The sequence below is a fragment of the Bombus pyrosoma genome, linkage group LG6 (assembly GCF_014825855.1).
Source record: "Bombus pyrosoma isolate SC7728 linkage group LG6, ASM1482585v1, whole genome shotgun sequence".
NCBI lineage: Eukaryota > Metazoa > Arthropoda > Insecta > Hymenoptera > Apidae > Bombus > Bombus pyrosoma.
Genome location: NC_057775.1, coordinates 7,667,665 through 7,695,134, shown reverse-complemented (window position 1 = coordinate 7,695,134; position 27,470 = coordinate 7,667,665). Strand labels below are relative to the sequence as shown.

Genomic DNA, 27,470 nt, shown 5'->3' with positions numbered 1-27,470 from the left:
CCTCCCCACCACTAACACCTACCAATCCGTATACACTGATGGATATAGGTGGGGACACCGTAGAAAAGTAGTGCGACTAACAGGAACGTATTCATTAAAGGCGTGCATCCAGAGGACGGTCACCTCAAAGTGTCTCTGAACCTTCGAAGCAGTGTACTCACTATGCCAAACTTCGTGCAAAAGGGTTTAGTCTTCCCGCGTTTAAACGGTTCGTTTCAGGTGTCACACGATCGTGTATTGATTATTTTTTTCTTGTACAGACTATAGAACTGTATGTACGCATGTATTCATACAATTGTATTGCAAATACTTCATTACGCAAAGACACACTGATGTTTATTGTTATTGGAACAGATGTAACGTACAATGCATTAATATGCACATATCACTTTGCGTTACAATAGTATTACAATCGAGTGAAAAATAATAAGGTTCTTTGCAACTTGAATTGTTAAGTTACGAAATACAAATATTAATGTATTCTAGTAAACCGCTGGATGCATTTGAAAGTTTCAGGTCAACAATAAGACTTACAATAGAAGATACACGTACATACTCGTATACGCAACTATTACAGTATCTAACTCTAAAGACTAAGTAAAATAGAATAACACGTCGTTAAAATAAAATCAATAATAAATTTGTAGGAAGTGAGAATGGTACCACGAGGTCATCGGCATCTTGACTTCAAATTACGTAGAACTTTATAAAAATAACTCACTCATTGTTATAAAATTGGAAACTATTAAAAATTAAATTTTGTAAATAAATGTATATAACTTTCTTTAAAAATTCATATGTTTTAAAAAATAGAGAGACATATATTTAAACAACATAGTTCATAGGAAGAATTACGCCAAAAATTATGAAAATTGTTTACATTGGTGACACTTAAGTCTACCATTTACTTTATCGTAGATACATCCCTGCGCCTTGTGTCTGCGCATGCGCGTATCTGTACGCACGAAGAGGTACTCGACTAATCGCATCGGGTGCCCCGGCCACGCTTCCCGCTCTTCGTTTCCTCGTGTTATTTAGTGAACGTCTTTACGTTCTTTTCCGAATTCCTGTCATTTTGTGGTTACCCAAACGTCACGCGATGCCTTTGAATTTTGCGCATTAGTTATAATCGTATATATTAAAGACATCCTCTGGGTATATAGAATTTCTGCGCATCAATACGTTCGTGCAACGTCAACCTAACCCCCAATAAGTGCAGGAGCCACGGACCTGACATTCCATTACGATGTATAAGGCTTTCCTCCAGGTATCCGTGGTGCTATAACCCCATTTTCCTTTCTCTTTCTTGTTCTAATACACATATGCGTATGCATACTCATTTTCATTTCCTATTACGATTACTTTTTCGTTATTTGGTTATGATTCGACTCGAGGTCATCTCTAGCTTGTTAAGTTTGTACAGATGTAGAAACTCTGTTGCTTCGAGTTCATAGATATTAATAAATAAAATTAAAAAAGAGTTATGGTATTCGATTTTTATCGTTTTAATTTAGTATTTGAACAACATATGTTGATTCGTGGCGTTGGATCGCAATAAAAGTTAATTAGGAATACAGATATTAATGTACGAGATTTTTAAACAACTTTCTACTCGACGTTGAAATGATTGTTGTAACGAAAATTTTATTAAAGAAAAACGGTTTTATTCAAATTGCGTACTAATATATCTTGGTTTAATTTTTAATTTATTCAACTATGACTCAACTATGTATATTACTTTCATATCTTATTTCATATTTTATTTCATATTTTACTAATATTTTTTATTGTAATACGAAATAAACAGCGAAATAAGAAAGTGTATATTATCAGTCTTTTTACAAACTTGATAAAAAAAATGCTTGGTTTTATATATTATTAATCAAACACTCAGATATATACCCTTCGAAGGTTCCAAGAGGAATAGCCCTGCTGAACATTTTACGATTGTACAATGCTTGCTTACTTACTTGTAAACGTCAATGAACGCATGCGCATAAGAGAGTACCGTGAATAGTCTGTCATCAGGATCGTATATAAGATGGAGACACAAAAGAGGGAAACATACCCAAAATATAGTAAAAATAATTTATCTCAATTTCATTAGTAAAATTTACGACTTGTTCAAGTGATTATATCATTTCACACGTCATAAGGAGTTAAAAATAGATTAAACGTTTTAGGAGATGAAAGAACGTTATTCTATAACAAAGTTATTGATTTTTTAATATTCTATAAAAACCTACTGCTTGATATATTAATATTATTTTTTCAATGAAAATTTACAGATTATGTAGGCATCATAAACTTTGATCTATCTCATTAACTTTCTTGCGGTGATCTATCGCGCTGTTATATTTATTACCTCTTACAATTACGTATAAACGTATAAGCAAATTTAATATTTATTCAAGAAAAGATAACATGTGCTAATAGTCTGACGCGCAATGTTCTACAATTCATTCAAATGTTTTATGCCAACAGAACTATTATATATCTATATTCGTTGTTGTATACTATGCATCGTAAATAATTTGAAAGAATATGTATGTACTTAGTAAGTAACAGCTTGTACATTTGAATTTGCACTTAATGAGCTCTCAGTGATCTACGGATAACTGAGTTCGGAGCACCTGGCGCACAGCCAATGCGGTTGAGAAAAACGTGTTAGTATCACTAACATCTTTCATTAAGGACAGATACATATTGTACATACATATATGTATGTATTCTTTGTATTTCGTATATAACAATTTTATATTTAAAGAATTCATATAATAATTTTTGAACAATATGTATTGTTAAATATATATATGATGTATTTATTATATTTAATATAAAAACTTTTTTCTATTTTTTTCATTTTTCTATGGAATGTCAAAAATTTCGCGGGTTTAATGTACACGAAAATGTATTCTCATCATATTCGTAGTTGAATAATATATAAATAATGTTAATAATTAATTTACAAGAGATTCAGCCATGCATTTGCTACGATATTGATTCGTTACATTGGAATTAATATGATAATTCATCGCATAACGGGTTATAAATGGAAGAATAATATAATGATGCTTATCGAACTGAGTATAGTATATGTATTGCGGTTAAATAAAAAATTATCATTATTATGTATAATTGCTAATTACATGTTTTTACGTAGGTGAAATACGATATTAGTGACAATATGTATACATATTTCAGCCGATTAATTTTAAAATGATGTACGGGAAAATGGTTAATTTACAAAGGGTTATAATATAGTGTAATTGTCACACAATAATAGCTTAGTTCGCGAAAAAATTCGATAAATTTCAATAATTTAATCTAATCGACATTAAAGAATAATAGAAGCACATCAAATAATTACATGAAATTCCTGAATCTAATATTTCTGCTTCTAAGTGTTACTATTAAATATTCACGTTTTTCTATCTATATATATAATCTATGCACATAATTAGTCCTCACGAAGTAACTTAATGAGATTAAGCTTACTATTAGTCATATCTATATTAAAAATTCTTGGATACTTAGCAACAGTATTGAATTACTAAAATCATTAAAATAAAACAGATATACACAATTCTATAGAGGTGTATATGGGAAATTTAATATTAATTGTGTTTTAACTTATGCACATTCATACTTTTAATAGAGACATAGTATGCAATATATTTAATGTTTAAAATTTAAATAATATGGTTTATTGTATACGTGTATATGAAATGCATATATTAAGAAATTCTGAATTTTCATTGGTTATTATATCAAACAAGAAATTAAACAGTTGTTATGCAATTGATTATATTTAGTTAGAATATTTCTTATGTTTATTGTGACAAGTAGTGTAAAAAGTTGAGTGTAAATAATTATTCTTTATATTAAGAATAAGATATTCGTTGTATGAATCAGATAAAGGTAATGTGTTTCAATTATTTGATTCTACGATATGACTATGACATAGTATAAATGGCATAAATTACTTTTCGCCAATATTTATCAAAATTGAAACATTTCATATTTTTAAATATTGATATAATTTATATAACGATTAAAGATCTTATGATTTGAAATTTAGAATTATTTGTACTACATAACTTACCAATAATTATATTATCATTGCAGCCTTATTTCCTGTGATACATCTCAAAAGGATTAAAATATTATATTTGTAATAGATGGACTCAATTATTAATTAGGAAATGTTGCTCTATATAAAAAATTTCTAAACATAAAATATAGGGAAATATAGAAATTCTGGCACACGTTCTCAATACTTTAAAATTGTTTAACAGTAACTGAAGTATAAAATGTAAACAGTACCAATAAAACTTTTTGTCAATGCAATAACATTGATCATAAACATTTAGTGCATTCTTGAGATGCTAGAAAGTGTATAAATTTAAAATTTACATAAAAATGTATGTAAGTCATTATTAATATCATTAGTATCAAAGCACACTACGATTTTCCTTTCCTGAATCTTTGTCGTGCTTGTGCTTTACTATATTTTGAATGCTTTTCCTTCTCGTTATTCATTTCTGCTTCAACATCATCAAATTCTTCTTTATTACCACCAAAGAGATCCGTTGGAGGTTCCAAAAGTGATTTTCTTTGACACTTTACAAAATAACGGAATCCCTTTGCAATGCCAAAACCTAGCATTGCTATAAACATCGTTAATAAGGCCATCAAGAAAGGATGCTGCACCCAATGAAAAAAAATGAAATAACCATTATAAGTATTCATCTCAACATTGATTTCTAAGAATATTAAACTGATACATATACCATTAATGTGGGTTTATTTGTAAAAACATTATCAGCAATTACAACTATTACTCCAAGTATGATACCAACACCAGCACCAAGCCAGGGTATTTGTTGATCAGCTACAAAATAATTTACCATATTAAAACCTCATATGAGACATTTTCATTATAATTATCTGAATATCTTGAATGCTATACCTCGTTTGTCTTTAATTAATAATTGTGTTACTCTGTTCATTGCTTCTAAAATCGTTGGTTCATTTGGTTGAAAGGATAAAGCTTTATTGTAAGATTGAAGTGCTTCACTGAAGCGGAAGGTTTGTGACTCTACTTCAGCCTTTCTAAAATAACCCTACAAAAATTTTTGATATACTTATGTTACAATGTACTTATTGAAGTGTTTTATAAAAAGCACTCTTGTACCTTGGTCCAGTCAGGTTTTAATTGAATTGTCATTAATGCATCTTCCATTGCAAAATGATATTGTTGTAATTTTAAAAATGCAAATGATCGATTACTATACAAGGAGTAATTTTGTGGATCTAGTTTAATGGCATGAGTGTAATGAAACATAGCCTCTTCATATTTTTGTTCTTTCACACACGCGTTTCCGCGTTCCTTAAAGATTTGTACCTTCAATGAAATTGAGATAATGTAATAAGTGAATCACTGCAATGTTAACTTTATAAATTCTTTCACAAAACATAATATCATTAATATAACATTCTGTATCAATTTATATCATAAAATCTTACATTCTGATTATCAAACAATAAATACAATTATGTAATCACCAAATAAAAAGTGTAAATACTAAAATACAGATATGAAACTTACAAATACTTACCTCTGCTTCCCGTGTGTTCGACATAATTTACAATGACTTTGGCAATCGGTTACTTAAAATAAGTTTTTTAAATTATGTAACATACGCGTTATCATTGTCCTTCGGGCAAGTTCTAAGTAACCTGTTATTTAAATATAAGAAATAGTCAACAATAAGAACCAACCGAAACACCTGCCATGACTTTTTCACCGGTAAGTACATGCGCAGCGAGCATTGACATGTGATACTGCACTGCGCATAAGCCTTCTACTCGGTCGTCGCGGTCGTCAGCTGCAAACTGTAGTACTTTGTTGAGTTTAACTAGAACAAGAACAGACGCTGATTCTATTCTTTCTGGTACTTGACGTTTTCCCATTGGATATTGTTGAAGAGACATCCGTATAAAAATGAGTTAACAATTTTCACAAAGTGAGCATAATTTTGTGACACGATCTTAAAAAGGCGATTGAATAGTTGTCAATAAAAGGTTATGCTTATACGTACGTTTCGATGAGAAACATTTTTGATTATTAAATTAGATTATGTACATATAATGTAAGATCAAGATAAAACGAAATAAAGATATAAACTTATTTATCTATGTTATGTTTATACAACTCCTCTTAACGTACGATGAAACTTATGCAAGAGAAGTTTGCAAAGAATTTCGAGTGATGCAGAACGTTCAACGGCGAAAGAATATAAGAACTAAGAAAAAATAGAAAAGGAAATACAAAGATATTTTTTGTCATCATTTTAATGTTTGAAATTCTCCATTTCATACAAATTAAGTGGGGGCATTATAATACAAACTTAAAATATATACATCGATATTTCGTAAAACATCTCAAATAACTATGCAACTCATTCATTTAATCCATAATCTATAGATCTCTTTCCGTTATTATTGATTTATTTATTTACTTTTTTTTGTATGCTCGAACCTACTTCGTGTATACTGTGCAACGAAACTGGCAAGTCGTTTGAATAAATATTTTTTTGTTTTTTTAGTTTTTTTTTTTGCTTAATTAGCCGCCAAAATGAATCACGGCCGTTGTATTTTTTAATAAAGAGCGTTCATAGTAAATGGAGAATCGAATACGAGCTCATTTTTTGTCAGTTCGACGAATGGAACTTGAGGTTTCTCGACATTAATGACGAAATGAACCTCTATTCGGATTATCGACGAAACGACAGGCACTAATAGCGAGTGTCGAAATTACTTTATCCAGATCGATTATTTACATCGATCGCTCGAGAGCAATAACCTTTATCGTAAAACCGTAGTTTCGGGTCGATTTTTCATTTCTTTTTCTTTTTCGATGACTTAACTCGATGACATTCGCTCGGTCGTCTTCTACTAATACATATATCATCACGATATTTTCGGCCATGAATAAATCTTAGCGAAAATAACGGATGTAGTGGCCATTTCTCGAGCACAATATGAAAAAAAGAATCGATACAGCGGACAGATTAGGAATTCTTACGATTATCGGAGGACAAATGGCAAACATTTGCTTTCTCGCCAAGTTGCTGTACTTATTATTGCCCAAGTGGGACGGAAGTCACGGATGATTTGGCACTCCTGTTTTAATTTGCTAACGCCTATTCACCTGCACGTTCCTTTTTCTTCCACTTTTCCCTGCGTGCTTTTTTCTTTTTATTCCATCATTCTTTTAATAGACGCAAATTATTAACAAATTGTGAAATAGACATATATGTTGAGAAATAATTACTATTCAATACAAAACACATTTATCAATTAGAAGTCGTCCAATTTCGCTTGCCTGTTCTCACCAAATCTCAACAAAGAAATTAACTGATTTTGAAACAATGTTACGCAAGTTTGTCGGATACAATGGAATACGGTTGACTTAAGTGAGAACAGGATGATTTAAGTATGCACGCAGAACGCGACAAAACAGAACAAAAAAGAACAAGCAGGAAAGAGATGAATCCGCACCGGGACGAAAACTCGTTTTCTACGCGCAATCACGTGCGCGATTCGATCGTTGAGTCGATCCGATTCTCCATTCGCCGTGTTACGATACGCTTTTCAACTTTTTTTTCCTTTTTGTTTTTCTTTTGTTTCCTTATGCACAACCCACATCAGTATTGTTATTCGTTACTGTAAATTGTAAGTGTAAATTGATATTTGTTTTGTTCACGCTTAAAATACATTTTATACATACTCCGTCTACATTCTCTCATATAGTTGTCACCATAATCGTCGTCGTAATCAATAAATCGTTAAGCAGTAGTCGTCATCAAGAAAAAAACACAATGTACCATAATACATACATATATAATATATAATTATATATGTATACATTATATGTATATATTATATGTATACATATATAATTATATATATATATTAAAATTTGTTGACATACTCGCTCTCTTTCTCTTCATTCGGCAAAAAGAGCATCATCATTCTTTTTATGCGTCAATCATATCTCCATTACGCTCGCAAGTTCTCTCATCGTCATCTTCTCTTACTTCTTTCCCGTTTTTTCACCGTTTCTTTTCCGTATTTTATTTAACACGCACGATTCTTACTTTTCTTCTTCTTTTGCTCTCAAGTAAAACAGAAAGAAGCATGCGGGGGAAACGGGCGGAAGTACGCGTGAAACAAAATCATAGCAGGAAGTGGAGGAAGTTGTTTCGCGCAATAGTGTCTCGGTTCTGTGTGCGTCACTCGCCGATAATAACAAACCGGAGAGTCCACCATAGAAAAGGGATCTCTGCCTTTTGCTCTCTTTTTCTTTCTCAAGTTCTATCTCACTCCCTCTTTCTCTTTCTTCCTCTCTAGTTTTCGCTCTTTTTCCACCGATATACCGTATTCGTTGCTACTACCTACTACTACACTATAAGCTGTATGCTTCGTCGACGATTTATGATCATCTTACCAGGCACGTTTCAATTCTTGGACACACGAGAGATCGCTTTACTCCGCGCATTACAACGATGCTACACGATCATATTTACGGGGAATGTCTACCAATATCGAACTCAATTGTGTTGAACATACATTATTTTAGGTATTAATTAGACATTAGACATTGAATTCATTTACGTGTCTATGTATATGTATCTCAGTAGTAGCTGAAGACATAACCTTAACATCGTTACTAACATATTTCCTTTTTTAGTGTTTTAAACAAAAATTGTTGTATTCATTCATTCATTCATATCATGAGAACTATCAAAACTGAAATACTTCGCTGGTATACTAGTGTTTTTATTAGTTCGAAATTGAGACACAAGTATAGAGCAAGTTTGATCGAGCGACAACTTCATGTTTTAGCGAACGATCCCCTAATGACTTCGTGCGACGTATCCCGAACAGCCACAGCTACTACGGAACATTATATTGCAGAGATAATATATACACGCTCGCATAAGGCAACAATCACACGAGCGTTATCTAGACTGTTATACTTTTTGATTAAAACACCTGCTTGCGCTATTCGAATGATATGATTCAATGAACAACTACTCGATTTAGGTGCTTGCAATACGTTTACAGAATGCAAACAATCGGTCAAACAATTCAGATAATCGATACTCGTTTTGCACTTTCGATGAACTTACAGATGCCGAATGTTTCGTGTTGTTTAATTACATTATTGAATATGAAGTTCACTGTACGGTGTCAGGATTTCAGCTACTGACGTCGATACGACTTGACAATTAATCATTGATAATTTTTACAACGGGTTATTTGCACTTGGAATTGAACATTGATTTCAAAATGCTGCAACATTGCACGTCCCAATGTAAAACTCGAAGATAACTCAATCGAAAGGTTAACATATGTACGTAATAACATTAATAATAATAATGAATGGTAATAATAATAGTTATCGTAATAGCAATAATAGTAATAGTAATTGCAATAATTAGCGGAAGAAGAAACGAGGAGTTTGACGAGAAAAAGGAAGCGAATTGGAATATAATCAACAGAGGAAGAAAGAATGGATCTTGTTTCTTCCTTTCCCCCTGCCGTGTTTCTCGTGATTGTTCAGGTAATCGGAAAGGGATATACGACGCATCACTTCTTCCATTTATAATCGTTTATAAATCGATTTAAATCGTTTTCTTCCGTTATCGATAATGTTCCACGCGGTCGTTCATCACGTTCATCATTCTTCGCCAACAATATTTAAATTCTTCTCTCTATCCACATCCATTTGCCTTTGTATATATATACTATATATATGCATAGGTAATAATCGCAAATACAACTATATAATGAATATACAAGCCTTTGTCAGGGGGGGCAATGCAGTCGTCGTCAATAAAAAGAGTCACGGGTTACATTATACACCTATCCACGAGACAATCGTTCCCGTCGGATCGTCCAACCGCCCTGTGTTGTATACCTGCGTATTTTGCGCATTGTGTGTATGATTGTTGTACCTCCATTTTTACTCGTCATGTCGGACCTACACGAGTGCAAACCGAAGGAAAGAGATAAAAAAGAAGAGAATAGGAAAAACAACGCTTTTCGTTCCTTCTTCTATATTCGTCGTCGTCGTCATTCTATTCCCTCTGTTCCTCTTCATTTTCACAGATAATGGAAAGGAATCGCTCGTTTTCGATCGTCGAAAGACAATATTGACCTCGATCGGTAAGGACGAGGTTGTCCTTACAAGGACAATGAAAGCTGCCGAAGCGGTCATGCTGCCTTTCATACGTTTTCTTAAGTCACCGTATTCTATAAATCGATTCAGTCATCGAGTATGCGAGGTGATATACATACATACTTAATAAGCACTTAGAGAACACTTCCCTGATAGTATGCAATACATATTTTTTGTGTTTCTCGATAGTACATAGCGAGGGATCGGTTTCGTAATCGTCCTATGAACAAAAGGCAATTATCGTCGTATTCCTCGTCATTGAAGCCGACGAAATCGAATTTGATACATTTTTTTTATGATTACGACATCGGTCCCTGATTTTTTGTTATTATTCGTTTTGCTATTTTTTTTTTTTTTATTTTTGCTGTTACTTTTCTACTATCTCTACGAGCTAACCCTTAGTTTGATATGGGTAATAAAAATCATGTTTCTTCGTCCTTCTTCATGACTTCTTCTGATGTTCTTCACCGTTACAAAATATTGTGCGCAGTCATACGTGATCTTTAGTCATTACGCGTTTTCTGTACTTTCTCTTTTTCGCGTATCACGAAGCTTCCTCTTTTGCGTTTAGCCCGAGACTTCGTTCCCCGCACAAGTATTTCATGGCAATAGAAGGTTTTCACAATTGGGTAAGTTCCTCGAAGACCTCGATACAACGGGACGAAAAGAATTATCAAACGAAAAAGATCGAGTATTACTTGTATTTGGTTTTGAAGTTATTATCGATCGATATACTATGTTACTAATAATACCAACTATCCGGTACAAAATAAATATTCGTCGAATCTCTTTCGTTTCAATTCGGAAGCTTCATGATGTATTTGAGTAAAGTTTCAAGTCATCCAATATCTATATGTACCCCTAAAGTTATTCATGTACTATACAAATAATATCGCATAGATCTTCAAGATTAATGAACGTTATGTACAGAAAAATGATGAATTCATTACAACCTAACCTCTTAGATATATTTTAAACGTCGCTCCTCCTCTACCCGACACATGCTCGATACACAAATATTAACACGAATTCTATGGTAAGGTTATGCAACAATATATATTCTCTACGTTGCACATTCGCAAAAATCGATTTGCACATACTCAAAGGTCAGCTCGTACGACGCGTCGTTATAATTAACTAAACCTCAGGCATCAACGTTTTGTCGTGATAGTGATAATGTTTACTATTAATTTCCAGTGTGTATCAGATGGAAACGATATAACACGCACGAAAAATCAATTAGGAGCTATTAATTTACATTGTTTCAAGTGTATAATTCAAAACGTTTTCTGGGAAATGAGGATTTCAAGCTTCTCTGAGAAACGTGAGATATTAACCTCTTTTTATCTCTTTTAAAAGTGTATATGTTATAACTTTTAACAATTACAGATTCATTTTTCATATGACAATTATTATTGAGCAAGTAGCAACAAAGATTGTCATATAGATTTAATAAAAGATCTCGATTTGGAAATTAATAATGTTTGCACTTTAAGATTTAAAATAGTTTTAGAAAACGGTGCGTTCCTGAGTATGACTATATCAATGAACATTGGTCCATTTACGATCGCGTCATATTATTTCCACCTCATATACGGGAAAAAATTCAAAGATCATTTATCTTCTATTGATATACTCAACGCATTCATTAAGCTATGAGAATTGCGAAATGCGTGTATCCATTCCACGATATTGTGTATATTTCATCATCCGATTTGAAGGCAACGGCGAACGAACAATTCATTTCACGTCATCATATCAAAGAAACTAACACTCCGATTCACTGTGTGAAATCAGACAACAAACATGGAATCAACGAAAAGAGAAAATGGCGATGGTCAAAATGAGGTTCCATTGCATCGTGTCGCGGACGAAACAGGTCTTCGGCCTATGAGAAACTCCGCCACACTGAATCATCATCGAACGAAATCTGTACGCAACCTACGTCATTACAAAGATTCTAACATCACAGTCAAAAAATATAGTACTACGCGATAAACAGACGCGTTACAGTAGTACTTCGCTAATTAACCACGGCTCAGGATCTTATTTGACCAATTATAGGGGAAGATATACTTCTAAGAAGTCTCCAGTATCTTCCTTTTTATAACCAGTTAAATATGAGTGAAATGCAGATACCTGACGTATTTGGTTGTTATTTCGCATACGTAACACCAGAGGCTCTCTCCAAAGATTAATAGAGATAGCAACGGCCAGTTAATGAGGCACTACTGTATTAACGCTCACCCGGTAACTCACTCATCGGCAATGCCAGCTACCACGTTAGCAGGGAAGAAAAATAATAACAATACTAAGCAACAATTCCAGGCGCAGCTTATGCCCATTTTCTTGTCCAATCGTTTGTTTTCACGATTACCCTCTCTCTTCCCCCTCTTTATTACGAACGATGGCAAACGATTTAAAAGTTGTAACGATAAAAGAATCTAATTCGAGGCACTCGTTGGGAATATTTCTTTCGAGAAGCAACGTTAGAAAATTTGTTCGTTGTACGCGGTACTTTTTAAAAAGCATTCGCCATGTAATGATTTGAAATCGTGTTTCGACGAGAAACTATGATGTCAATGCAACAGACTATGTACGTACAATACGTGTATTACGTACGTCACGCCTAACGTGTCAAGCGAAAAAGAAAGAATGCGATCAGAACTCTCTTTTTGCCGGCGATCACACGTATGCATGCACGCGATATCGAACTAGTTACGCGATCTATATATCCATTAATAAACTATTTAATTCGCTCCGTTCGGAGTGGCATACTCCGCTGTATCGCGTATATAAGTAGAATGTTTTCCAACTTAATTGTCTGAATTGATAAAAATAAACGGAAATGAAACCTCTTTTATACGAACATGTAATCTTCTTTGGTTTACTATTTCCGGATAGTATACATGGACTTAGAAAGTTTGTTATATGATTCTAACACGCAAAAAGAATGATATATCAAAACGTGATATGTATGTTTCACCGAGATACTAGTTCTTTTCATGTGTACTGTTTTAAAGTGATGGATAGTGTAGTCAGGAATCGGATCTGAATTGTGTACCCAGATAGCTACATACTGTGTTTGATATTTCCGTCTTTTAATTGCAACTTTAAGACTGAAGTTGAAAAGAGTAAAAAATTAATAACTCAATATCTACGATTACAATTAAATCACATATATTTTTGATAATTATTCGGAATAGGGACGATCCTGTTGATTCCAATGAGCTTGAGATACGTTGTCAAATTCAACATTCTAAACAACTTTTTTCCTATACATACAACCGTCGCCCGACTTTAGTTAGCAAAATGTTCGTAAAAAAACTTCAATTTTTTGGTTACGATGGCTTATTAATGAGAGAGAGAGAGAGAGAGAGAACTATTCTTACCATCGTATAAATAAAAAAGAAGATTATGTTATAAGTTAGGTTAGAATAGTATCCGATCGCCTTCAGGTAGTCAGCAACGTCAGCGCGAAATAATTTTCGATGAATCGATGGATATTTGGAATCGATTTGGAATTTGCACTTTATTCTGATCTACAATTGGTCAGAAAGGTAACGAATATTCCTAAACGTCCTTGAAAAATGGTTTAGAGAATAAAAATGTATGAAATAAATTGTTAAATAATACGTGTAGTATTAATGATGATATGCTCACTTTGACAACATATTTCGAGGTCATTAACGGCGAGGTGGTGTTCCTATTCCGAATATAATATTTTTATATCATAACGATCGTAAGTAATGACCAAATATTATTTATTGTTCAATCTATAAACATAACGTGTGTTACCTAACAAAAATACCTGTTAAGTTATTACAATAACGAACTTAAATTAAAAATATTATAACGATTTCATAAATCTATTGCTAAGTACAGTTTATCGTATTTTAAATAGGATTAAGGTCCACTACAAAATTCGATGATTTATTTGTTTTGTATTTTCTGATAAATCACGCGCATTGAGCCGACAAAAGGCAAGTTCACGCAAAAAATTCTACTTTACTCTGAACACCGTGTCGCCTAAATTTTCAATGGACGTTGATGATAAATCACCTGTTGCTTAAAATATTCTGGCGAGGGACTTCAAAGTAGTACAAACTTTGTATATTTTACAAATAACCATTAAAACTGAATACCTTTTCTCGTAAAGATAATACGCTTTTCATGGTTACGGCAAGACGTTTGAGTCTTACGAGTCGTTTTGATTTTCTGTTTGAATCGTCCTTTTCGCTTGGCTACGCTTCGATTACGATGGAACAGTACATTCATGAGTCGTTATATAATGAGAAATTTTGTCTGTTGTGCCAGGACGGCCGAAAGAGGCAGTGAAGACATAGAATGGAAGAAAAAACTGATGTATGTAACTTATCATTAACCTTGTTCTGTATCTTAATGTGAATTTAATCAAAGGAAAATCACGATAAACGATATCGATTAACGAAAATAAACTTCCAGTAGTACATAATAAACGTTCAAATTTTTTAATCTCTGCTGCGCTATTTTCTTCGTTTCTTTGGAGCCAGAGAAATTTTATAAATACTTTAATGTTAATTTTACCTTTAAATTAACCTTTTTTTTTCCTCTTAATGGTATTACACTTTTATTATATTCACTTTATAGTACATTTTAAGTAACATTTAAAACGTAGTCAATCTTTAACAAGTGAAAACTTTCATGAAACGTTCACAGATTGTTGAAAAGTTTTTCAATTTCATCCAAGTACTATAACGAGGAATTTTCTACTAGCAGGAACACCGACAAGTTTTGTAGCCCTTCGCGAGAAGAATAATCGAAAGTAGAAGAGACCTCGTTTACGGAGACCATGTTCGAAGAATATTCGAAACGCTGACAAACTGGCAGAACTCATTCGCGATACTTTACCAATCGTTGGACGATTAACAATTCAACATTTAGAAAGAGAAAGGGAGACCGTGAGAAGTATAGAAAAATCGATAAACACCAATGACATTTATTTAGGGACTTAATTTTGAATACCCATGCGCTGTACACCGTTTCACTTCTTTCCCAGTTCTCCATACAACTTTCTCGTCTAAGACACGATAATTCTCTTTTTAAAAATTTATCTAAATGTACGTTGTTTCGATAATGATACGTTCCCCCGTGAGTACGGAGGAAACAAGGAGGAGTAAACGATTCTTTCTTTGTCTATGACGCGGTTTCGAAGCTCGTTAATGCATATCTTTAGCGAGTTCCCTTTTTTTTTTTTCGACGTCAAAACAAAGATATTCTTGAGACTTTTCCTCCTTTATTAGCGTTGGTACGTATTAATATCGTTTACGTAAGAAATAATGTACGTAAAATTACGCTAAATATATTGTATATATATATTTCGTATATTATATGTATATTATATGTATAGTCATTTACTCTCGCTTTGCTAAAATTGGCACTTGGATTTTCTGCTTTTCTCTTTCATTCTTAAGCTTTGAACAAATCAAAAGAGAGAGAGAGAGAGTGAGAGAGAGAGAGAGAGAGAGAGAGAGAGAGACGAAAAGTTGGAGCAGGCGTCATAATTGATAGAATTTATATATAGTGGTCGAAAACTTTGATTTGCGAGAACCTCGACTCCTACTCTTTCCTTATTTCGCGTTAAATATCACTCAATGACACTTACATGGTAAGACACTACGTATATGATTCCAAGGATCAGCGATAAAGCGTGAATCATCGAATCGCGATTTTCCGTCGGTTCAACGATCCGTATGTGATTATTCTGTCGTGCCAAAGATTACTAGAGAAACTAACCGAAAAGGGGAACAGAAAGAGATACGTACCACACTTTACGTACGTAATTCGTAGGAAACGGTACGAAAACAGACATACAAGTACACATATAGGCGAATATACCATTATCCGATAACACCGAGTAGAGAGTGCTTCGCAACGGAATGAAAAGAAGGCACTATGCTCGTTCGAGGACGAATGAAACACAATGGAAAGAAAGTTTTCGAACTCGGTGAAATCTAACGATATCGAATAACGATTAATATTTAGAAAAAAAGTGAAGGATAAGAAAAAAAGGAAATAAAGAGAAAGAAAATGACAAAGTGAAAGCGAAATACTGATCTAAATGTCAATTATATTTATTAACTTCGAAGACATGTATTGGTCATACGATCTTTCCTCCTAAACATACTCGACGATATTAAAACGCGTTCTTAGCCATCGCAAACGGCGAACGCATATGCACGAAGCTTAATCGAATGTTCTCTATCGAATATGTTGAGGGATCAAATCTGATACAACGTAAAGGAAATAAAGAAAAATAAAATGCAGGAATAGTAATAATAACGAAATTTCTCGAAAGGTTTGCTTCACGTTCGAAGCTCTGGCAATGAAACCGATAACGGAGCTATCGGCAATCGGAACTAATCGTTACGAGTTACCAAATGCATTTTTAAGAGCACTTACATTCGCAAAGACATTACTTTCTGTACAAATACTACTTGTTCCGACAGTTTCGTCGTTCGTTCAAACGTTTACACGATCCTGAAAATGCTGATCATAGGACAAGTTCGATATTATGGTTCCATTCTTCTCTGACAGATACTCTGTTCTTGTTCCACCCATCTCTCATTAAGTATCTCAGTCCGTCGAATATACGTATACCGACTCTCTTGTTAGAAACGCGGCGCAAATTAGAAACGCGTTTATTGCAGGGTTTACTTAAGTTGCACTTGAATTTTTAGGTATTTCCTTTACGCGCCGAGTTTCTTTTAGTTCAGTCTCTTTAGTGCATTCTGTTTTCCGCTTCCATCGATTCGTCCATTAGATAATGGACTGCTCTCACGTGTACTATCATCGTTGCAATGTCTGAATGATCGGTGGATATTTTACACTCTTGATCGATACTATTTGTACATGCGTTGATTGTTAGACTAAAAGAACGTGGGATTTTGAGAAAAACTGTACATACATAACTGTACATAAGGTTAATAAAAAATTAAACGAAAAAAATCAAGGAAAATCTTAAACAATATGATACTTATTTATAAGTAAATTAATAATTCCAATCTTTCATTTCTTGGATTATTACTCCACTACGGGATTATTTTTAAATTTAACAACTGCATTCCAAAGTTTATTATAAATTTATAATAAAGGAATGGTCTGAAAATATCCTTACGTATAATTTCTTTTGTTTAATAATCAATGCGCGAATATAATACAAAAAGGAAAGTCGGAATATTCATAACCCAGATACAAACTTTTTACTGAACCATCGTACACCGAAGTGGATATGTATGGCACAGCATGACAGTGTTGGAAAAAACACGCCGGGAGCTTCTTTTCTCTTTTTTCTTCTTTTTTTTTTCTTTTCTTTTCTTTTCTTTTCTTTTCTTTTGCGCGTTATGCAAATACCTGTTGAATTTTATAATTTCGTTCTCTGTCTCTCCGTTATTCGTCGGCTACGCTATAAAAAGCAGTGAAGTGTAAATGAAATGAGAGTGAAAGGAAACGCATAAATTAATTATTTTATAATTTTTATTACATTTTTTTCTTTTTGTAAATGCAAAGGGGAAAAAATGAGCAAAAATAAGATTCCCTATCATTTATATCTACAAATGAACTGATCGTAGTTCAAATCGAATCACAACGACATATATTAACGATTTCCCGTACCTTTTAGTTACATTCATATATACTTCGATATTAATGTTCTTACAGTTCTCATTTATCTTCATGAACACGCACACGATAGATTCTGTAATCGTATATATGTATAATATTAATCAATTAATTAATTAATTAATTAATTAATTAATTAATTTTTTATTTAATTTATTTGCTTATTCATTTATTTACTTATACGTATATTTTTATATATAAAAATAGGTTAAATTATTTTACTCTAAACAGGCTCTTTTCGTGTTGTTTTGCATTTTAGAAATTCGTTGCAATCAGTAGAAAATACTTGTCAACACTGTGCCATTCATATTCTAGCAGCGCTCAGTTACCTCTCTTTTCTCATAACAAGACATCATCTAACATTTCAAAATTATCATTCATTATTCTCGTTTTTCTTTTTCTCCTCGACCGCATCAAATGCATTTTTCAAATCGAGGTTTCTAGAAATTTAGGTTATAATATATTTAGTAACTTTGCGTACTTTCCTCTCATTAATTCTGCCACTCAACATAAATATAGTACATAAAAAGAGCGAAACACATTGCACAGAGAGTTTTAAGAGTAGCAAACAAAGAATCTCTATAAAATGGGAAATAAAAAAGTCAAAACTTCTTTTTTTTCTCTTTGCTTCAAAATATTTTTTGTCGATGGAAACAATATTTTATATTACTAATAAATTTAAGCTAATACAATGAAACCTTGCGTTGCACACAAGTTCAAACATAATTAATTATTCTACAATGTACTAAAAGACTACGATAAAGGTATGTCTTTTTAAAAATACAACAACTAAATTAAGTTACTAAGGCGCAAAGACCTTTAACACATAGAATTCTAATCGTTTATATGCAATTTACTTGTATTTTCTTTAAAATTATTGACGATCAAAAACATCGAGCGATGTTCGTCAGTAAATAAACTGATTACAAATAGGATATTTAATTTGTTAAAAACAAAAACAAAAAAAGAGAACTAGACGCGCAAGTTACGATGCACGATAATATCTCGATAAAACTAAAATACAGACTTTCCTTTTCGTTTAAAACAAACTTAGTTTTACATTTCATTATTAATATTCTAATTTTCAGAAAAAAAGAACCGTAACAACTAAATGATTTTCGATCAATTGATATTAATAAATTTCAAATTAAATTTCTACGAAGCTAAATAAATATGTACAAAGCAAAAAAGAAAAGACTCGTATTACGTTTAAAAAAAAAATGAACAAAACATCATATTAAATGGGTAATTTTTTAAACTGATTTTGTATAGATCTGCGATATATCAGAAAAAGCTGCTATCAAATGATTTAAATATTAAAACTTGTAACACAAAGTATTTACGAATTAATATCTTTTTTTTATACTTTAGAATAATTAACTAAGTGAAAGAGAAAAGTCGAAATACGTATCTTGTAAGAGTGTAAAGTTCTATACATTAATATTTAAAAACTTTTTAAGTATTATATTTCATTCATACAAACGACGATATATGCGCAATATACCGAGTTAATACGAGTCAAGTTCCCTTCCTCTTTATCACCGTCTTTCACTTTCTTCACTTCCTATCACAAAACACTCACAAATAACTGCAAATGTTTACTTAATGTGAAACAAAGCAAGCGTGAAGTAGAAAGACACACATCTTATATACAAATCGTCTTGAAGAAGAGAAAAAGAGACAAAAGAATGAGAATGAAAAAGGATACGTTTAAAATTACTATGTATGATATCATAGTAAACAGACAAAAGGATGTTATAAATATTAACATCATAAACTTTCGTTACATATTCAATGGAAAATTGAAATTGGCTTGATATATGTAATATATCTTTCTTTGATTCCTTCGTTCAGTAACTGCAGGTTCTCCAACGAAGGTTTCGAATTGTATCTATCTCTCTAACTATCCGAACAATAATAGTAGTAATAGCATCAATAATTATATTAATAGTATCTGTCATAATAATAATAATAATAATAATAATAATAATAATAATAATTATACGAAGAAGGTATTCATTCGTACGTATAATAAATTGGCGTATACTGTACAACGCACTGTATATTATATTTATCGCTGACGACGATTAATTATTACTATATGATACTTGTTCGTTTTTAATATTTCGATCTTACCGTTTTTCTTCTTATTTCATTTATAATTTACTTTAACTCTTTTTTGGGGGGGGTTTTAATTTGCTGCTTGTTAAATATTTTTCATTTCATATCGGTGATGGCTCAGTACCATCTGCCTTTCAATGACTAACAACAGTTATGAAATCGTATAAAACGGATGTATCCTAGCATAACGATACACACAACTGGAACCACTACGAGCGATCGTGTGATTTGGAAGGAACGAAGCCAGTTTTATGTTTCGTCTCATTCTCATTTTCCTAAACTTCAATTCTGCTTCTTTCGTGGATATCTGAAACGCAAAGTGCGGCCATAGCTAACCGTTGGTTTATTTTCTTTCTTATATCACTTTATGGCAGATAATTCTAAAAAGAGTGCTTAACGTATTCTCATCCTTCCTCTCTTTTGTTTTATTACGCTTATTATTTCTTTTTTTTTTCGTTTTAATTGTTACAAGATAGATTCCCAAGTTATGTCATTCTTTTGCCTATTAAGTCAAGATACACCGACCGAGTCCCTGATATAAGAAATGGGTCGTATGGTGAAGAAACAAAAAAGAGAACGAAGAAGTAACAAAGAATCGTTCTAACCTTACGATGCATATAACATAGTCTCTCTCTCTTAGCGGAAAAAGTTAAGGATTCCCTTTGTTCTTTCTTTAACAAGACAAATGAGAACAAAGAAATAAGATAAAAAGAAAGACACAAAAAAAAAGATAATCATAAATGGAGGAACAAAGAGAACAAGAAAGAAAGAAAGAAAGAAAATGGCGAGCAGCAGATCATATATACGATTCCCGGCAGCTCGTGGACAGTCTCTGTGCTAGTCTCCTTCCTTTTTCCTTCCGACGGAAAAAGAAACGCAGTGTCCTCAGGACGTGGCACGTGATAAGCCCTTTACTACCTTTTGGACCCTGTTCTCGCATTCGCACTGTCGATTTTTTCTTTTTGTTTTTAATCTAATGTTAAATTGGACGACACACCTGGAAGTGCGCACCTGGACGTGTGCACGGTAAGTAACTAATTATATAGAGTTAATTACTTTTTTCTCAATTGTCTTCTTTCTTCGTTTTTTCCCTATTCTTCTTCTTCCTATCTTCCATTCGAGGACAGAGCTCTTTCTTCTCAAGAAAAAACGTGTCTATGTTTTTTCAGTTCACGCATACATATCTAGCTCTCCGCGAATGCCCTTTTTCCTCATTGTTCTCTCTCTTTCTCTCTCTCTCTCTCTCTCTCTCTCTCTCTCTCTCCCTTCTCGGATGGACTTCTGGCTTTTTCTTCTTTTATTTCCATTATTCTTATACTTCTTCTTTCCCTTCAAATTGTACCGATTGTCGTTAAAAAGATCCTTTATCAATCTGGTTACCATTGGTCGAAGTAGCACGCAAGCGTATCCCGATGATCGCTCACGATCACACAACGTAAGTCGAAGAGATCATCACAGTCGCGCGCACAAATCAGTTACAGAAGAGAGATCCTCGACTTACACGCAAATTTTTTCAGCAACAGCATTGAAGGTTCTTCGTGATATACGAGTTTATATATATAAATATTTATATATATATATATATATCCTCGCAACCCCGGTTCAGAGAGTACTTGACTTTGTTTTCGGCGATACAACTCAGGAACCATGTGGACCGTTTTAGATCAGCCTTGGAACATGCCGAGAAAATGCAAATTCTTCGACACTGAAGATAATAGCATACCGACAACCGAAAAAAGGTAGAGAGTAAAAAGCGGCCTTTTCAGTTTGTGTCAGTAGTGCAAACTATCCATTTCTTTTATGTCGTTGCTACCAGCGACGTTGCTGCTGTTAGTTACCATGCCACCACAGTTCTGCGTGTCATATTCCAATACCAGTCGCTTGATGTGGCTTAGCTTTTCATGCAAGTAATGAAAACGGCGTTTCGTTTCCTTATGCTTAGGATCGCTTTTAGTCTCATTGTACTGATCAAGAATTTGCTGCCGTATTTCCTGTAAAACACAAAACACATATAAATAAAATTGTTACATCTTCCATTGTAACAATGCTTCTTGCGATATAGCATCATTGTGTCTTGTATATTATTTACAAGCGATACGGTACCTGGTATTCGTCCCAATTTCCACACGCTTCTTCTCGTTTCAAACGATCTTGAAGCTGCGTAAAACGTTTAGATACTTTCGCCACTTGAGCATGTAACCTTCGATATTCCTCGTAATCAGCATTGAATTCCGCCTTGTAACGTCTTCTCTGTTCCGTACTGCTTATTGTCGTATAATACCTGTAAGAAATTCGAGCGTAAGTACACCGAGGTATATTTTGCTCAGTAAGATCCAAATTAAGCTCCACAACAGCAGGAAACTCCACTACTTTATCTCCATTATCGTAACAATGAATCGTTATCGTATGAATGTAAGGGCGTATATTATAGAGAAAGAATAAATAATATATATCAAGACAACTATGGAGCCACGATGACGAGTCTTTCTCTAGCTCACAAAGCGTCCAGATCGTGTTGTCTTTTTTTACAATAAATAGATATCGATATTAATAAGCGCTACAATATATGGTAATTAACAATAACGGAGACAAAATCGTAGAAAGAATTACTGTACTGGGTATTCTATTAAATTTTATTAATTCCGAAGATACTCACGTGAGGTAGTCCGGATACTCCGATGATTTAGGACTCTCCTGTAAGTGAAGACCGTCAGGATTATGTTCGGTGGCGGCATAGTTAGGTACGATTAAGTCGTTATACGAGTTAGCTGCTGTTCCGTTATTCTTCTTTCTGGGGTCACGATCCCTGTCGCCAGCGCGTCCCCTATCGTTCCTGTCGCTTCTATCTCTCCTGTCAGCGAGTATTCCATTCGAACTACCACTATAACTACCTGCACTACCACCGTCACTCGCGGCACTCGGCATCGAACGAGCCACGCAATTCACAGCCGTACCGGCACTCGCTTCGGCACCAAGCATCGCAGTCTTTCCATGATGATGACGACTGCCGCTCAAAGAATTATTATGAGCTACACTACTATGGCCAGTGGTCGCATTGTTAGCGACATTGCTCGCAGACGTTCCGGTGTTCCCGTCCCGATGACCGTGCTGGTTGGTCTCTTCACTATCACTGGTTGGCGTCAAGCACGCTTTTCCATGGCCATAGCTGCCACCTTGTACCACATCACTGTTCGCTGTTCTTTCGGGTCGATAATCGCCACGGCGATCACGCTGATGCTGTCGTTGATCCCAGCCGTCAATTACACCACCGCTGTTACCACCACTGCCACCATTCGCACTACTACCACCGGCTGCACTGGAAACGACACTAACACTGTTACTATTTCCACCACTACCAGCCGTCCTTCCATTCTCCCCGACATTCGACGATCCGGAATTCAATTCTGACTTCTTATAATGCGATATCCGTGGTCTTTTTGTCGGTAATCCATCATTACCCTGATAATATCCTGGTCGCTTGTTGCCCAACAACGAGGGCGGAGGTGCTGTGATCGCAGGCGGTGAACCTGGATGAGTGGAATTTGGGGATTGTCCGCTGCCTGTTATCATAATCGATAATATACGTTTAATATGTTATTCCATATTTTATCTGGATTATTGTTAACGCGTTAGCATGTACGAATAAATTGTTGGAACAATTCTTTGAAATTATTGTTAATACTATGGTAACATTTTAGATTTGAAGCTTTTACGACGATGGATGGATGCTACGACTTGGTTTTTCAAGAGAAACTGTCGCAGGTGTATTCTGAAGACGTGGACTGCGATATTCGCAGAAACGTAGGCGTGAAAGTGCGACTCATCATACGATTGTCTCTCAAAATACAAAATCATGACGCTATAGCAATAAATAACAATTTTGATCGAAAAAATACCATTCACAGGAACTTTCGGTGTGAAAAACTTAACATGCCAATGGATTAATACACTGCATAATATTTACATAAATCTAAATTCTTATGAAAACAAGAAATGCAATGAAATCCAAATACAGATTTGCGTCATTCTCTAAATATCATAATTAACTTTGAATATTTTTTATATTTTTTATCCTGTATATTTTTGCACATTCAAATTTCCCAATAACAATAAAATTAAGTTGTATTAATTATAATCACATCACTGCATTAAGTTCATGTTAAGTAACCATTGTTTTCATTGTTTAAATCATGTTATAATAAATAACTTGGTAGAGATCAAACATCAAAGAGAGTGTGTAAGATTTCTACTATACTGTAAACAATGAGTCTACTCATTGATATAAAAAAGACCATTATATGTTATTATTCGAGTGCGTTTGGAAAAATATTTTTGTCGATTTGCCAATTTCATCGTCATTAGCTTCAAATCTTTTAACAAGTGAATAAAAGTATCGAGCAACTATGTACTGACAATTGTTCCCGAATGAATGCGAAATATAATCAGACTTTCATGTTGCTCTGTCGCAATGAATATTCGGCGAGATGAGGATTTAATCCGCGAAAATGTATCGTACCGCTGGATCCATCGCTAGAACCAGGAGGCGTTAGATTCTGAGGTTTTCTTCTTTTCAACATTGTTTTTTCCTGTTCTGTGTAATAAGGCCAATCTTCTAGCACGTCATTCCAGACGTATCTATGCAGATGATACGTGTTGTCCCTCATGAAAGCTACCTGTTTCAGAATCATCGGCATGGCGGTACGTTCTCGCTCTTTGATGCCCTCTGAAAATAAGATATTAATTAATTAATTCGCGCCAAAAATTGTATGGATAATCTTAAGTTTGTATTTTTCGTTTATATTCTTACCTCTGTTTATACGATCGTACAATTCCGGCTTTTTGTATGGCCTCAAAGCAAGAAGATGGATAAGCCTTTCCCTGTAGACGGAAAACAGAATACTCGTTAGAACTAATGGATACTTAGATAATTATTTAGACTTTTATTTTAAACTTTAAACCACTTACATTACAAACTTTACTTTGTTTTCGTTCTTTTACCAAACCTTTACGACCGTATTTATAAATGAAGAACACATGGGCAGAATATAATAAAAAGACACAAAATGTTTATGATAGAATTTAGAATTGTTACTAAAACTATCGTTTTATTCCACTGTTGAATTAAACAGTAAAAATATTGTTACTGCAACATGATATATATTCCTGTTATTGTTTACAAAATTTCATAGACTTATCGCGTATTTTTGAAAGACCTGCACCAGTTGCAGCTAACAAATTGTTTTCTCTGCAAGTGTTTTAGCTACCGAGCGATATCAAAATAAAGGAAATAACGTCATGTCCTTGTGTGCTCTTCAAATATTTGCATTTTTCTTAAATCTTTCTTGTTTCGTTCTCCGCTTTATCGTTATGAAAGTAAATAATGATCACACGTTCTTCGAGTTACGATTATACGGTCTAATCGAAACTCACTTCAGTGGTCTACGCATTATCTCAGAGACTTTCTTCTCCGGTTGATTTCGAGCTGCCGGTTGATTATTGACAGCAGGCTTGTAAGAGGAAGACAGTCTAGGCTGAGTAACGGAAGTTGGAATGCTCGTCGTCGATTCCCGACACCTCGAGTTCGATGGTGATGGAGATGGTATAGTTCTTCCGGTAGTTTTCACCTTTACCTTGCGCCCGATGTCCGGTCCATTTGGTTTGATAACTCTGGTGCTGATGGAAAATAAAACGAAGAACGATAAGAGAGACATGCTGATAAATATTACTATTACTATTTTTCATATTATATTATACGATATAGTGAGTAATATATTTTCTATACGAGAATAATATATAAGAATATGGTATACGAGATTATTTACAATCTTAGAATGTTCGAAAGCGTTATTGTTAAGAGAAGAAGAAGATCGAAAGGAATAAACGAAAGTATAGTCTTTCGTAACGTGAGTGAATTCTTATTTTCGAAATGATACACGATATAACTTACGTTCCGATAGTTCTACCTTACTTTCCTACAATTTGCATGATTTACCAAGTTGATAAAATGATTGATAGTCCCCTACATCGTGAATAAACTAGTTCCCTGGTACATTAAATATTCATAATAGAAAGTACTATATACGAAACTATGCAAGCATAACCGTCTACGGTTGTTAAACGAAAGAGAACAAAAATAATGGTCGTTAATGCCCACGTTTTTCCACTGTCATTTCCAGTTTCAAATCATTACAACGTTAATAGTGCGTCCCTGCTATATATCGATGGTCCTGAAAATCCTTTTCCCGCGGTGATTAGGTACCATAGGAACTTTGCGATAGTAATATATCGTACCGTCAACTTAATATACAGCGTCAAGAATGTTTATATGACAGAGGAAAGTGATTAATCAATGAAATCTTCAAGGAACGTTTTATAGTTGGCATGCAGCTATTTCATTTAATAGACTTCTATTTAATAAAACGGCTTATTTCGTGATTTCGATACATGCGTATGACGTGTTTGATATAAATCTAGGCTCGCGGGATTTTTGAAAAATCGATATCTCTATATTTACAAGAATTATTGATTACACGAGACTCTTATTTTGGCGGAAAAGAAGCGCTAGTATTCAACGTTCGAATAAATTACCGAATACTCTCGGTGAAAGTTATCCGCGTTGCGGACGAAATACTTTTTCTTAATAAAAATTAATGATTTATATACGGCACTACTGTAATTGCCCTTTGCACTCCGGGTATCCCGATGATCCACCAGAAACTCCGAATCATTTTTACTATGGGCTGCCAGTTACTCCGAGACTACTTACAATCGTACTTAGAATGTCGCCACGGCGACGACAACGGAGCTGTTAATTCCATTTAGAATATCACCACGGCGGCGATAACGGACTTGTTAGTTTCATTTATAATGTCGCCACGATGGCGACAACGGAGTGTAAAGACATATTATTCGCAATTACAATCTCCGCAAATATACAGAAGTATACAGAAAATAAACAGATTTTCATTTCTTTCTTTCGTTTATTGTCGTTACTAAGAAATGCACGCGTATCATCTCTCACACTAATGAAATAATCTCAAGCGCGAGGGAGGTAGAAAAAATTGATAAACGCATATATGCGTCCATAGGAATCAAAGGATTAATTCAAGCTATGTATATACAGCACAGCTATGATTGTATTATTCTCTGTAATTTAAGTAAGGAATATGATAGTAAAAATGCAAAACGATCTAAGATACTAATCATTGAAAATATAAAAGATAGAATTCACCGTAATGGAAGATCAGCTAATTGCAAGTAATTCGCATAATATAATCAGCATAAATCGATTTCGTATAATATGATCGGTATAAACGACTGGAATATTTTACCGTATATCGTATCAGTTAACGAGACCATTTCTATCTATCTCTTAACGTCGACACCTAACCAACCCACGCTTGACGTCAGTAGACAAGGTTCTGGTTGACGCCAGTTT

General features: G+C 33.8%; 2 protein-coding genes and 1 long non-coding RNA gene across 4 annotated transcripts in view; 1 reads left to right on the top strand and 2 right to left on the bottom strand.

Annotated features, from left to right (window-relative positions):
- Window positions 1-91: 91 nt before the first annotated feature.
- LOC122568772 lies at window positions 92-4,353 on the top strand. The gene is made up of 2 exons (XR_006317196.1): window positions 92-431; window positions 511-4,353. It is a non-coding gene; the product is annotated as an uncharacterized LOC122568772 (long non-coding RNA).
- Window positions 4,271-5,849, bottom strand: LOC122568767 (tetratricopeptide repeat protein 31-like). Of its 2 annotated transcripts, none has more exons than XM_043728915.1 (5): window positions 5,612-5,849; window positions 5,198-5,407; window positions 4,973-5,126; window positions 4,794-4,894; window positions 4,271-4,707 (listed from the first exon to the last, which is right to left on the bottom strand). In XM_043728915.1, exons 2-5 carry the CDS (start codon window positions 5,345-5,347, stop codon window positions 4,465-4,467), a joined length of 648 nt encoding a protein of 215 aa, XP_043584850.1. In that variant the 5' UTR covers window positions 5,348-5,407; window positions 5,612-5,849; the 3' UTR covers window positions 4,271-4,464. The 2 variants fall into 2 exon arrangements, with proteins under 2 accessions (XP_043584850.1, XP_043584849.1); XM_043728914.1 differs by having other exon boundaries at window positions 5,622-5,844.
- Window positions 5,850-17,749: 11,900 nt separating this feature from the next.
- The window catches only part of LOC122568766 (RNA polymerase II elongation factor Ell), a 146,664-nt gene continuing 136,943 nt past the window's right edge, over window positions 17,750-27,470 (bottom strand). Inside the window, exons 5-10 of the mRNA XM_043728913.1 lie at window positions 25,463-25,705; window positions 24,840-24,910; window positions 24,549-24,755; window positions 22,689-23,592; window positions 22,136-22,313; window positions 17,750-22,023 (exon numbers count right to left, since the gene is read on the bottom strand). Of these exons, the coding sequence (XP_043584848.1) occupies window positions 21,805-22,023; window positions 22,136-22,313; window positions 22,689-23,592; window positions 24,549-24,755; window positions 24,840-24,910; window positions 25,463-25,705 (1,822 nt within the window). The 3' untranslated portion in view covers window positions 17,750-21,804. The remainder of the gene's footprint in view (window positions 22,024-22,135; window positions 22,314-22,688; window positions 23,593-24,548; window positions 24,756-24,839; window positions 24,911-25,462; window positions 25,706-27,470) is intronic.